Source organism: Pelecanus crispus, chromosome 18 (assembly GCF_030463565.1).
Source record: "Pelecanus crispus isolate bPelCri1 chromosome 18, bPelCri1.pri, whole genome shotgun sequence".
In the NCBI taxonomy this organism is placed as follows: domain Eukaryota; kingdom Metazoa; phylum Chordata; class Aves; order Pelecaniformes; family Pelecanidae; genus Pelecanus; species Pelecanus crispus.
In genome coordinates, this window is record NC_134660.1 from 6,360,453 (window position 1) to 6,374,396 (window position 13,944).

General features: G+C 60.6%; 1 protein-coding gene across 1 annotated transcript; it reads left to right on the plus strand.

The window, feature by feature from the left end:
• Nucleotides 1-1,102: 1,102 nt before the first annotated feature.
• Nucleotides 1,103-11,906, plus strand: KIF18B (kinesin family member 18B). Its single transcript, XM_075722944.1, has 15 exons — nucleotides 1,103-1,433; nucleotides 3,415-3,572; nucleotides 4,059-4,163; nucleotides 4,437-4,547; nucleotides 6,026-6,223; nucleotides 6,446-6,622; nucleotides 6,994-7,068; nucleotides 7,188-7,300; nucleotides 7,612-7,729; nucleotides 7,993-8,108; nucleotides 8,855-9,069; nucleotides 9,822-10,359; nucleotides 11,136-11,231; nucleotides 11,416-11,507; nucleotides 11,800-11,906. Exons 1-15 carry the CDS (start codon nucleotides 1,112-1,114, stop codon nucleotides 11,904-11,906), a joined length of 2,541 nt encoding a protein of 846 aa, XP_075579059.1. The 5' UTR covers nucleotides 1,103-1,111.
• Nucleotides 11,907-13,944: the final 2,038 nt, after the last annotated feature.

A 13,944-nucleotide genomic window follows, 5' to 3' on the forward strand; every position in this document is an offset into this window, starting at 1 on the left:
GGCTGCAGCCACCCACCCCGGCTGGCACCAGGGGGGGACCCCGCGCCCCCCAGCTCCCCCGCGCCCGTGGCTGGGCTCTCTCCACCAGGCAGCGCCGGGGCCGCCGGTTCCAGCGCCCTCCAGGGGCCGCCCCCGCCCGCCGGCCACGGCAGGGGTGGGGAAGGGGCGGGGGCCAAGATGGCGGCCGGCGGGGCCCGGCGGGACTGCAGCTCCCGTGGGGCTCCGCGCGGGGCGGGTGGGGCTCCGCGCGGGGTGCGCGGCGCGGGAGAGCCAATGGGAGGGGGAGGCGGGACGAGCGGCCAATCAGAGAGGAGGGCGGGGCCTGCCGGGACGTTTGAAAACGGAGCGGCGGAAGCGGCGGGTGAGTGGCGTTGGGGGCGTTGCGGGGCAGGAGAGGAAGCTATAGGGGTGCATATAGGGGCCGGCACGGGGCCTGAGGGGCCCAGAAGGGTAGATAGGGCTGGGGAGCATCTCTAGGGGCTGGGGACCGGCCTGGTGTTCGGGAGGAGGCGGTAGGAAGGGCCCTGGTCGGGGCGGAATAGGGGCCCGGGGGGTGCTATAGGGCCCTGAAGGGCGGGTACGGCGGGGGGGGCTGTAGGGGCCTAAGGAGCGAGGGGGAGGGCTGTGGGGGCCTGAAGGGAGGGGGCTATGGGGACCCGAAGCGGGGGTAGGGCCGTGAGAGGGGCTGTAGGGACCCGAAGCAGGGGTAGGGTGCTATAGGGGCCTGAAGGAAGGAGGGAGGGGGGCTATAGGGGCATGGAGAGGGGGCAGGTCAGGCTGTGAGGAGGGCTGTGGGGGCCTGAAGGCAGAGGGGCGGGGCTGTGGGAGGGAGATATGGGGTCCCGAAGGGGGAAATAAGGTCGTTGGGGAGGCTGTGGGGGGGTTATAGGGGTGGCTATAGGATCACTGACTGGGGTTAGGACAGGGAGGGGGTGGCAGCAGGGCCCGGGGTGGGGGTGCGAGGCCTTGCCCAGCCTCGGGCTCCCCCTCCACAGCTTCACCCCCCCGGCTGACCCGTTCCCACCCCCCAGAGTGCATGAGGCCCCTGGTACGTTTGACCCCAGAGCCGTGTCCTCCAGCCAGCACCGTGCCCCCACATCAGCTCCCCGCCATGCCCATGGCGCTGGGCCCCCCGCCCGAGGAGGGCACCGTGGCTGTCATGGTGCGCGTGCGGCCCCCTGCCCCCTGCGAGCGAGAGCGGGCCGCGCACCCCGTCGTGCGTGTTGTCGACCAGCACATCCTCGTCTTCGACCCTGAGGAGCCCAGTGGCCCCCCCGGCAGCATGCTGCCCACCCGTGGGCCCAGGCACCAGGGCAAGAACCTGAAGTTCGTCTTTGACCGGGTTTTCGGGGAAGGGACCGTGCAGGAGGAGGTGTTCCAGCACACCACCCGCGACATGTTGGACAGCGTCCTCAATGGCTACAACTGCTCCGGTAAGACCTGGCGAGCGCATTCGATCCCTGTAGGAGCTCCTGCCCCATCTGCTCCTGGGCTGAGGGGGCTCAGCGGAGCCGTGGATTTATTTTGGAAGCCCCCAAGCAGTTGGTGAGAGGCGGGATGCAACAGCAACACAATAACAAATAGCCTCAAACTTGGTGGTGGTACCAAGCTGGGGCAATTGCAAGTGTGGTCAGGACGGGGATGTTCCTGACATGGGAATGTTGTCCAATGTTGGCATGAGGGGCAGCAAAGCATGAAGTGCTTTTATAGAGTCACAGGGTGGTTTGGGTTGGAAGGGGCCTTAAAGATCATCCAGCCCAAGCCCTGCCATGCAGGGACACCTCTCACCAGACCGGGTTGCTCAGAGCCCCGTCCAACCTGACCCCAAACACTTCCAGGGATGGGGCATCCACAGCTTCTCTGGGCAGCCTGGTCCAGTGTCTCACCACCCTCATTGTAAAATATTTCTTCCTCGTGTGCAATCTAAACCTGCCCTCTGTCAGTTAAAAACCGTTAGCCAGCAGGGGGAACCTCATCAGTTTTTCAGTGCTTAAAGGGCAGCCACAGAGAGGATGGAGGCTCTCCTCTCACAAGAAGACAAGGGGCAACGGGTACATGTTGCACCAGGAGAGGTTTAATCTCAATATAAGAAATACATTTTTTATGATGAGAACCTTCACTGGAACAACCTGCCCAGGGGTGTAGCGGAGTCTCCACAGCTGGAGGTGTTCAAGATGCTACTGGACAGGGTATGAGATAGTCTCATCCAGGCTGCCTTTCCCACGGAAGCTTGGACCAGATGATCTCTCCAGGTCCCTCCCAGCCTGGGCTGTTCTGTGGTTCTGCGATAACAGGGGCCACAATGGTGCTCAGTGCTTTAGGAGATGTGATGTAGAGGATGGAGGTGGGCGTTGCAGTAGAAAATGAGGCTGGGCAGGTCCTTTCCAGGCATTTCAAGGGACAAGGATCACTTGTTCTCTGCTCTCCTGGGGCAGGAAGGATGGGAAGAAATTGGGTGGATCCATGGCACAAGAGCACCTCACTTTTGCCATCCCTTCCTAGCCCAAATTGCCGTGATGGGCAGAGCTTTGGTAGGACGCTGAGTTTTGGAGTGGGACCTGGGGTGAAGCAGACACGTCTTGGGGTGCTTTGGGGGCTGCTGTGCCCCTCATGAGCACCTCCCAGGCTGGCAGCGCTGTAAAGCCGGGTCTGGAAAGCTCATCTGACGCTGCAGACCCTCGTGCTGTTCGCAGGCTGTCAGCAGATGAGCGGCTTAACGAGCACATCACTTCTGCAAGGCAGGCACTGAGCGGGAGACGACTGCTCTCCTGTCTAATCATGCGCTGGGCTGGGCAGTGGGACCGGAGGATGCTATTCCTGGCTCTCCGGCATGCTCTGCAAGCCGCTGAAGGCTGCCTCTGTCACCGTGCCCACCTGGCAGGCACGTCTCGTGTCTCTATCTGCATAAAATAACTCCAGGATCCTCAGATGAGAGAGTCACGAAGCACTGAGTGCTGCTAATGGGGAGAAGGGCTGAGGCTCTCTAGATTAGCGTGTCCTGCTCTGATGGTGATGCTTCAAAGAGGGTGTTGAAAGATGGGGCAGGAAAATTAGATGAATTACAAGGTCTGGAAGAAGAAACACCTTCTGGTAAGAGGCGGGGGAATGGGGCTGCTTGCCTTGTTAAAGGGAAGGTTCGGGGTGACTTGAGCATGGCCTCCAAGAGGGTGATGGTCTGGGGACTCGTTCTGTCCCTGCCTGCTAAATTAGAGAGGCTGAAACGAGGTAAAAAAAATCGCACTAAAGGATGGTGCAGACAGCATGGAGGGTAATTAGCTTTGCTGCATCTCCACGAAGCCTGTGAGCGACCCCCGCCGCAGGGGTTGCTGCGGGAAGCTCTCCGGCGAGGAGCAGCCGTTATGCCGCTTCCATTAATTAACGATCGTTTCGACCATCTATCCTTTCTCCTCCCAGTGTTTGCCTATGGCGCGACGGGAGCAGGAAAAACCTACACCATGCTGGGCTCCGAGAAAAGCCCCGGCATCATGTACCTCACCATGGTGGAGCTGTACAAGAGGATTGAGGCCAGAAAGGAGGAGAAGCGCTGTGAGGTCCTAGTCTCCTACCAGGAGGTACGCTGCGGCTCAGCCATGTCCCCTCCTGCCTCCGGGTCACTGTTGCTGAGATTTGGGGTTGATCCAGACCCTGTAGTGCCACGCTTGGGGTACACACTGTGCTGCCAGCTGTGCCCGGTGTCCCCAGGGCTGCCTTAGAGCCCAACTGAAAGCAGGCTCACCCACCCAGTTCAATGAACTGGTGCTGGTGGTTTCTCCTATCTGGAGTTGGGGAATTTTCTCTTCCTCGCCGTGGTCCATGTAGCAATGAGGGCTTCCTGGCTGAAAGGGCTTTAGAGAAACAGTGACACGGTGACCTGCCAGTAAAGCTCTCCCTCGCTCCTCTGCGTTTAGAGCACCGTCGGCTGCTCTCGGTGTCACGAGGTCCTGGAGGTGGTGTTGGGGGGGACAACAGGTTGTGTGTGACCCTGGGGTACAAAGCTCCTCTCCCTGCTTGCCGCTGGGGAACCAAACCTCAGCCTTACATCAAGTTCCCTGCTCCAGGTGTACAACGAACAGATTCATGACCTCCTGGAGCCCAAGGGCCCTCTGGCCATCCGGGAGGATCCTGAGAAAGGAGTCGTGGTTCAGGGTCTCTCCTTCCACCAGGTGGGTATAAAAATGGGCACAAGGTCTGGGTGACGCTGCACCTACACCAGTTCTGAAAGCGGATGCGTGTTCTGGGGATGTGGGTGCATGTGAAGACACAGGGTGCTGTCTGCGGGGCTCCTGGCTGGCAGCAAATGTGACCCCGAGCTGAAATGAGCCCCCCAGAGCTGCGGGATCTCTCAGCCTGAGTCACCATGGCTGCTCGGTGCCAGGTTTTCTCGGTGCCTGCATATGGGGCACACTGATACCTCTCCTCTGCCCGTTCTCTCCTAGCCCGCCTCGGCAGAGCAGCTCCTGGAGATGTTGGCCAATGGCAACAAAAACCGGACGCAGCACCCCACTGATGCCAACGCCACCTCCTCCCGCTCGCACGCTGTCTTCCAGGTGAGGGCTGGGGGTTGCGATACGACTTGGGATTTGTGCCAAAAAGGGGGCTAGGGAGCAAGCCTGTGCCAGGACCAGCATTGCAGGGTTCCTGCTGCTGTTCCTGGTGTGCCGTGGGGAAAATTGGAGTGGTCGTGGCTCTGAAAAGAGAGGTGTGGGGCTGGGCAGGCCACTAGCCTGTGCTGCAGCAGGACAGCACGTGCTGGTGGCCACCTCTCCTGGACAGCCCTGTACTCCCAGCTTGGTGTTACGTCTCCCAAGCACTGAAACTTCACTTTGTGCTTTTGACTCTTGTCGACTTAGCACATGGGAGCCGTACCTAAAACCTGACCCAGAGCAAAGGGGGCTGATTATCACTGGCTTCTGCTTGTGCCTCCCCCCAGGTGCCACGGGCAGGCTGTCTCCTCTGTCGTGTCCCCCTTGGCACTGAGCTGGGAATTATGCTCCCCAGGGGTCTGTAGATTTGTCATCCCCGGCCCCTCTTTCTCAGGGTTTCTCAGTGCTCTCCTAGGCAAACCTGCCAGTTGATTTCAATTCCAGCCAGGCCTTTCCCTGAATTAGCAGGGCCATCACGGCTGTGTAGGGAGACGGAGGGCTCTGACTTTAATTTCACTCTGAACCTGGTGCCTTGCCTGTTAGTCCTTGCAGGGGGGGAAGTCCAGGTGTCTGGATGCTTTCCCAGCCAGCTTCCCAGCTGGGCTTGTCAGTGGGTGCTGGTTTCCAGCCTACCACAAATCCGTTATCTGTGCTGGAAATCTGCCCTTCCCGCTGTTGGCTCTGTCTCCCAGCAGGCAAATCGCACTCTGGTGAGGGTGCAAGACCAGTTACTGGCCTCCAGCATCTCCGTGGCACCTCCAGTCCATGCAGGACTTGCTCCTGGGAGGCTGAGGGTGTTATAGGTTGGTGGGGGAAGCGTTTGGCTGCTCCTGGGGAGATCTTTAGGGATGCAGAAGGGGAAGTTATGGAGCGATGCTGCCAGGTGAGTCTCGGTGCCTGTGTCCCTCCTTGCCTGCACCAGCTGGGAACTGGGCTCGGCACCAAAACCCTTGGCTGGACGCCTCCCTGGGACACTGCGAGATTGCGTCCAGGGGCTTGCAGCCCTTGTTGGCGTCTGCTGCCAAAATCCACAGTCAGAGTCGAGTGTGTGAGCACTTCCCAGGTTGTGCCGGGGCTCTGGGTTGGCGTGTTGCCCTTTGGGGACCCAACCAGCTGTACCCTGCTTGCTCACCATACTGATTATTTTCTGTAGCTCTGTCACTTTCGAGATCCCTTCCGTGGATTTGCTACTAGTGTCATTGCTGAGTTTTTGGCTTTTCTTCTCAGTGTGCCAGGCTCTTCTTTTTCCTCTGCTCAGTCTCATGGCTTGTGTGATCCTCTTCGCCGTCCTTTTATAGACATTGAAACTGGTGATGCTGGCTCCAACCAGCAACCCTGTGTGCCTTGTTGAGCTGCAGCCTCACCGATCTCTGTCCTTGCAGATCTACGTGAAGCAGCAGGACCGTGTCGGTGGCCTCGCTCGGGATCTACAAGTGGCCAAGATGAGCTTGGTTGACCTGGCAGGCTCGGAGCGAGCTTCAGTTGCCAACACCAAGGGAGAGCGTCTCCGGGAGGGTGCCAACATCAACCGCTCGCTGTTGGCCCTCATCAACGTCATCAATGCATTGGCTGATGCAAAGGTAATGCTGTTTGTGTGGCCCTGCTGGGCTCTGGCTCTCTGGGGTGGGGGAATGTGAGGGGTGTCCTCAAGTGACGGGCTAGCCAGTGCAGTGAGGACGGCAGCCTGGGCTGAGCTCCGAGTGGTGCTGTGGGATGAGTGTGGCCATCCCCTCACAACACAAGATTCAGAACTGAGCACCCAAGGGCCAAAAGCTGAGCAGACCCTTGATCTCTCGCTACAGAGCAAGAAAACCCACATCCCATACCGGGACAGCAAGCTCACGCGCTTGCTGAAGGACTCCATTGGTGGCAACTGCCACACCATGATGATCGCTGCTGTGAGTCCCTCTGCGCTGGCCTATGAGGACACCTACAACACGCTCAAGTACGCCAACCGGGCCAAGGAGATCAAGCTGTCGGTGAGGACCTCGCGTTGCGGCGGTGATCTGCTGTGTGTTTGGGAGGTGCTGGGGATGGGTGGGAAGGAGCCTGGTGCGTGGTGGGGTAGATTGGTGGGCGCCTCCCCTCTCCAGCTTGAGTTTTCCAGCTCTGGGCAGAAAGCAGCTGATGAAGCTGCAGACACTGTGTGCCTGGTCTTCTGCTAAAGCTCCTCAGCCCAGAGCCCCAAAAGGCTCATGACTGGGACAGCGAGTCCCTGAGCACAGATCATGTCCACTGCAGCCACCCTGGGGACCCTGGAGGAGGCTGAGTAGCTGCGCTGCTCCAGCACCGGGAGAGGGGTACGTGCTGCCCCAGTGCTTTAGCCTCTCCTTTGTCCCTGTCTCTGCAGCTGAAGAGCAATGTGCTCAGCTTTGACTGCCACGTCAGTAACTGTGCCGTGATCTGTGAGCAGCTGAAAGCGGAGGTGAGATGCTGGCGGGGAGGGCAGGGCTCTGTCTTTAGCTGTGGCTTGCTTGGGATGCAGACCTCTGAGCTCCCAGGGGTCGTGAAACCATCTGAGCAACAGATGATCCTTCCTCGCAGGTGGCAGACCTGCGGGCGAAGCTTCGTGCCTATGAGGATGCTGCCCAGGAGGTGGAGAGCCAGGTGCCGGTGCCGCTGGCTCCTCTCAGCTCGAGCCCAGTGGGGCTGCCCAGGTGAGGCTGGTGGGGAGGAGGGACAGAGCTCGGTGTCACCTCCCGGTGTCAAGGAGCCTGCCGGGTGTTAGTGCCAGTTGGAGCCTAGGTGTCCATCAGACAGCAGGTGAGCTTCTCTGCTGGTGTGCGCCATCATCTCGGCCATGGTTGGGTGCAGTTATGAACCTGGCAGACCACAGCACACTAGCACCAAGGGAAGCTGGGTTGCAAAGGCCAAATCTTCTGTTTGACCCATCCCAAAACTCTTTATGCAAAATGATGGCTTCACCAGACGATCTCTGGCTCAGTGGCTTCATCTCTGGCTTCTGTAGGTTGGAGGAGGCTGTCCCAAAGACATGCTTGGCCCTGGATGATCAGAGGGAGAGTGATGAAGAGCAGCAGAAGCTGGAAGCTGGATGGTCTGTTGAGCTGCAGCTGGAATCGGAGGAGGTGAGAGAAGGGGTGGGCAGCGCGGGAGGGCTTGGCATGCCGAGCAGGGCCCAGAAGAGGCTGGGGGGCTCAGTGCCCTTGTGGGGTACGCTGGGCATGCCTGGAGAAGGCAGGAGCTTGGCTCGTCTGTGGGGTCCTGGCTCAACACGTGCTGGGCTGTGGGTTGCTAGCGAAACCCCTTAACTTGCCAGCTAACAGGGAGTTTGGGGACCAAACTCAGCTCAAATATGGGCTAATCCTGGGCTTTTGGGTGACTGCTGCAGGCTCCGGAGGAAATGCATTCCAGCAGCCCCAGAGCAACCCACCAGACAGATGGCCAGCTGGAACCGAAGAAGCCAAGCCACCTTCTACAGGGGTTGTCCAGCTGCCAGCGAGAGTCGTGAGTGTCCTCGTGCCATCCCCATGTGCTGCTTCCTCATTTGCCTATGGAGGACGGGTGGGCCACCCTCCCGTGTTGCATGTAGCCATCCTAGGGGTGGTCTAGATGGATGTGGCACCAGGTCTTTGCTTGCAGATGACTGCCTGCCCTGTAAAATAAGGGATTTGGCTCCTAGGGATCTAATCCCATGGTATAATCTCTCCTGGAAATGTCAGCAACGAAGGCTTCCAGGCACAGCAACCTTAACAACGAGCCTTAAGTGCGTGTTGTTAGTGCTGAAATTACCTCTGCGAAGTCTTTCCTCCTGCCTTGGCTCCCCCAGGTCCTGCCCTGGCAGGGCTCCCATGGCACCATCTGCTGATGTCTCTGCCCCAAGCATCTTGGCAGAATGAACCTCTTTAGAAAGGCCTCTGGAGGGAGGCTGGCCTTGACGTGTGCCTGGATCTCTGTCTGCCTCTAGCCGAGCTAACGAGTGTCTGAGGCCCAGCAAAAAGTCTGTGGATGCCATTTGGTTCCTTGTAACCAACAGGTGAACTCGCAGCTCAGGTTCTCCAGTAAGGGATTTACAGCATGGGTATCTCGCAGCTCAAAACTTGCCTCTCTTCCCCCAAAACTCTGCTAACAGGCTCTGCCCCACCCAAGGAGGTGTCTCAGGTGTGATGCTGGTGGTGCTGAGCCTCTGGTACTGGTGACACTGGCTCAAGCTCACCTGCTAACTGATTGTTGGGTCTGTCTCTGTGTTCCAGGCTTGTAGCTGCTGTCCTGAGCATTGCCCGAAAACACTATTCCATCCTGAAGGCTGCCAACCTCCTAACTCCTGACATGGTCTCTGAATTTGAGGAACTGGAGCGCCTGGTCCAACAGGAGGCTGGTGTAAGCCTGGAGCAAGCCGCGTCTCCAAACAGACCCGCAGAGGTCAGCGAGGCTGCCCCAGCCCAGAGGATGCAGCAGGGCTGTGACGGTGAGGATTTGGATTTGGGACAGTCGGTGCTGTCCCCTCTCCTTTGTCTTGGCGGGGGCAGCTCCCAGCCATGGGCGCAGGGAGAGAGGCGTTTCTCCTGACGTGGTGACGAGAGGGGCATGCCGAGAGCGGCTCCAGCCTCGCTTTGTAGAGCGATTCAGGCTAGCCAGCATCTCTGGCAGCCTGGGGCACGGCACAAGCCGCGAGCAGCCCTTGTCTCCGGGGAGCTCAGCATGTGTGTGCAAGTCAGCTTAAACGTGAGTGGTATTTCTGCTCCAGGAGGCCAAAGCAGCAGTTCTGATCCTAATTTTTTTTTTTCCTTCTCTTGTTTACTCCTCCATGGTACATTTGCCCAAGTCAGCCCGGCTGTAGCATCCCAGCTGGCAGCCTGCATCTGACCAGGGCTGAGCTCTTCCTCCTCATCCTCAGTGCCAATGCACGAACCTGACAGTGAAGCTGTGGGCTCTGCAGACCCTGTTTTCTGGGGACGGACTGGGCGTTGCCATGGGGCACTTGCTTTGGGACCAGTCTGGTGCCTTTAGGCTGGCAAGGCGCAGGATTATTTGTGCCGGCTCTCTTCCTCTGGGTTTAACGCAGTTTGGTGGGAACGCCTGCTGGCACATGGCTGCTGTAGGGCTCACCCGGCAGATCTCTGCTGAGCTGTGCCGGGGGCAGAGAGGGATGCCCCGGGGTTTGGGGGGTGCCTGGGAACTGCAGACAAGGAGGTGACTGTTTCTTCTCTGCTCCTTTAGCAGAGGCGTCCGTTGCCGTGCCCAGTGCCCCTGTGACGAGTGCCACCCTGCAATGCTTGGAGCAGCTCGCTCCGCTCTCCACACCAATGGCTCCCAGCCTGATTAAGAAGAGGAGGAGGTCTGAGACAAACAGCGCTTCCCAATTGGGAACTGCCCGCAGCCTCAAAATGCAGGTGAAACGCCAGAGGAGAGGTGGGAAAGCAGCAGAGACTCCCAGGGTGACGCAGAACCCAGGCACCACCTGTCTCAAAGCAGCAGCCCAGGCAACCCCTGTCTCCTCGGTGCCATCCTGTTGCACCCCCAAAATCTGCCCGCTGACAGTCACCAAAAGCCGCGTGCCCCTGGCAATGTCAGCTGCTCAAAACTGCTGCACCGTGCCTGACCTGCCCGTCCACGACCTGAATGTGACTTTTGAGGTCTGCGAGTACAACGGTTCGCCCGGCGCAGCCGAGCCAGCTGCCTTCAGCCTGCCTGAGTTCCCTGTCTGGGAGAATGTCCAGAGCCTCCTAAACGAGGAGGCCAGCCCCTTCGTGCCCAAGTAAGTGCTGCCCTGGATGGGTCTCCCGTGTTTTTGGGGATCCCCCCTCCATGGTCTTGCTGTCTGGGTGAATCCTTTGTGGATCGCTGCAGCTCTGCAAAGAGGGGAGATGAGGCAGAAGACACTCTGCCTGCGGACGGGTAGCCGGCGGGCCGAGCTCGTGTGTGAATTGCTTGCAAAGATATAAAAAGCATTCCAAGAAAATCTATTTCTCCTCCATTTCCCTTTGGACGTGGAGGAGCATCCTCCAGCTGGCTTCTGGAGCCCCACGTGCTGGCTGGGGAGCGGGTGGGGCATCGCCTCCGCTCCCAGAGAGCTCGGAGCAAGAGTGGGGTTTTTCGTTGTGGTTTTTGGGGGTGGTTTTGGTTTGTTTGGGTTTTTTTTTTAATTGCTGGTGCTTCAAAGAGGCTCTGGCTTTTAGAGAGCTGTGTGAATTTGCGTAACCACTGTGTGACCAAAACCAGAGACCTGCACACCCTTAGTAATACAGGACGCCCTTCGGTCTCCTACAGCTCTACGAGGTAGTTCCTATAGAGGGTAGCTGGGGAACCGAGGTACAGGGGAACGGCGCCACCGCTTTAGGGAGCAGCAGTACCCGGGCGGCTGCCACCTCCTGAGGACTTCCCCCTGTTTGAATCGTTTCCCTTACAACACCGGGCAGGTTTCCTGTGACTCCCGTTCCCTGCAGGTGGACGGCGTTGGCCTGGTTGCCTCCCAGCCTCGCGAGGGCGGGCGCGATCCGGCCCTGGCACTAACCGTCTCTTCCTTGGCTGCAGAGCCCGCATCCCGGTGTTTGCTGTGAAGGGTTCCTCCATCCCCAAGCCCTCCTCTGTCCCCAGAGCACCTGCGCAGAAGCGGAGGCGAGTGGAGAGGTGAGACGGCCACTGATACCCTGTGCAGGCAGTGAGGGCTGGCAGCTCCTGCCTGCGCTCCCCTCTGGGGCTCGAGCCCCCGGCCCTGCCTGCGTCAGCTCCACCTCACCTGTGGTGTCTGGGGACCACGGGGGGCCTCTGCCCTGCGCCTCGGGCTTTAACGTGGCCCCTTTCTCTTTCACAGCACTGCTTCCCCTGCCCTGGGCGGGCTCCAGAGCTGCACCACCCACCTCCCAAGCAGCAAGCAGAGATCTGCCCTGCGCTCCCGCATCCCAGGTGAGCCCGGCGCCCGGGGGGGGTCCCAACTGCTGCTGCACCGGCCCCATTCCAGTGCGGGGTCGTGGGGGGAAATACCTGGGCTGGGCACATTTGGCGCTGGTGGAAGATGCTGTTTGGGGTTTGCTGCTCCTTGGCTGCAGCTGCAGCCTCGGGGAAGGGCGTTGGGTGCTTGGAGAGGGGTAAGGAGGAGGGAGCTGGCAGCGCCTCGACCTCTGTCAGGAGGGGACCTGCGTTTGCTGCTTTTACCCAGGAGCTGCCTCATCCCCTTCTCTCCTCTTTCCACCCTCAGAATACTCTTCTGCTGCTCTCGCCAGGAAGAGAACCACCAAAGAGCTGGCGGCACTCCCCAGTGTCCCCCCTGCTCCCACCCCCCAGCCAGTGAAGCTCTTGTGCTGATGGCTCCATCCAGGATCCCAACCCAGGTCCCAAACCTCTTCCTTTCCTATCCCATCCTTCCTGCAGCCCCTTCTTGCACCCCTTCTTCTACCCCTCCTGCCCAGGGTCCTGTTTGCGTCCCCCCCTGTGTGTACCCCCCCCGGCACAGCCCTGTATTTTTGCAGCAGATGGATTATTGCTGTTCCCTCTCAGCCCCTCTCTAATCCGCGCCGGGGTGTCGAGTGCTAACAGATGGGTGATGCTAAGAAATAACACGCGCTTTTAATAAATCCTTGCGTTTCAAACCAGAGGGACGAGGGGAGACGTGCGGCTGTTTCTTCTCGCCTCCCCCTCGTGCAGGGAGCCGGGGTTGGGTAGCGGCTCCCGTCTGAGCGGGCCTGGAAAAGGCCCTTGCTCCTGGGGGTGGACTCCACCGCAGATTCTCTTCACCCCCCTGCTTTGCTCAGAGCTGGGGCGAGCCTTTCTGCGCTGTCTCCCCCTGCTGAAACCCCCTCCCTGCCACCCCGTCCCCCTGGGTCCCCCATCCAGCTGCCCCTGAACCCGCAGTCCTGGGGCAGAGCACTCCCAGCATCCCTACCAGGGACCCCTCACCATCCCCCAGCACCCCCGTGACCCCTTCCTGCCCTGTTGGGGCACATCTGGGCACTGGGGCACATCTGGGTGCCTGCACCAGCTCCTTGCAGCCGCCCTCAGAGGTGACCGCGTGTGGCAGGTGCGGGATGGGGAGGGTGGGCCCGGCTCCTGCGCCTCTGTCCCGTGGGGAGCGGGGTCACCGGCTGCTCCCGCTCTACTTCCCTGCCCGCCAGCGGCAGATCTCGCCTTTGTCTTCTCACAGGCTGGAAGCTTCTAATTAAAACTTCCAGCCTGCTCCCAGTTCGTTTGTCTCATTAAGAGGGGGCCGGGGAGGAGGAGGGGGGAGAGCCCAGCTCTGCCTCCCCGCAGCCTCCGGGAGTGACAGCTTTCCATGCTTTGATCCCGGCTGCGTAGGAGCTGGGAGAAAATAAATCTCTGGGGAGCAGTGCGGGGCTCATGCAGGACCCCAAAACCCTCATGTCCCTGCTCTGTTCCCTGACGTCCTGCGAGGCCAAGCACCCCAGGGGACTTCTGAAATTCTGTAGGGATGGAGGTCCCCTGTCACCATCACGTGTCCCAAGCACATGTCCCTGGGATGTCACTGTTCTGCCAGGCTGGGGACGCAGAGTGTTGTATTTGGGGTACATAGGTGCCCCAAACCAGGTGTTTCTGTGGGAAAAACCCCTGCCTGCTGCTGGCGACGCCGGCTGGGGACAGCTGGGGGGACCCGGGAACACCCAGCATAGGGACAAGGGGCTGCTGGGGACTAAAGGGGGATGTGGCAGCCAGAGGTTGTCCGTGAGCTGCCCTGCTGCCACCGGTCCCACCTGCACGTCCCCACAGATCACGCCCACGGGGACAGGGCTGTTGCCACTGGCCGCTGTTGGTGGCCCAGCGATGGTGGCCGTGGCCCAGCAGGGCCTGGCCGTGTGTCCCTGTCCCCAAGCGTGGGGAGCCTTTCCCGGCCATCGGCTGCCATCTAGCTGCCAGCCGGTGAGCCCCGTCCCGTCCACGTCCCCACGGCATTCCCACCAGCGCCCCAGGGGCCACGACCCCCAGCTTGGGCCCAGCCGCCTCCTGGGGTGCCCACCCTGGTGCCACTGCGCGTCTCTCGTGTCCCCGCGTCCCCGGAGCGCGCCCGTCCCCTGCCCGGGCTGTCCCTGAGGCCTGGCCGTGCCCCAGTTTGCGGCCGTGACACAGTGGCTCGGAGGGGACGGTGCCGGTGGTGGCCCCGTGCCCATCGCCCCCGCCATGCCCGGATCTGTCCCCCGCCTTTCCCGGCAGCGCGGTGCCCCGGCACAAAGGCACCCCATGGCTGGGCCGGCTCCGGCCCCGCACAAAGCCCCTTTCAGCCGCCCCGGGAAAGCCCCTGGCACCCGGCCCCCGCCCGGGGAGGGGTCCTGGCCCCCATGGGCCAACGGGGGGCAAAAGATCCCCCAACTCAGCGCAGGCGTGACCGGTGGCA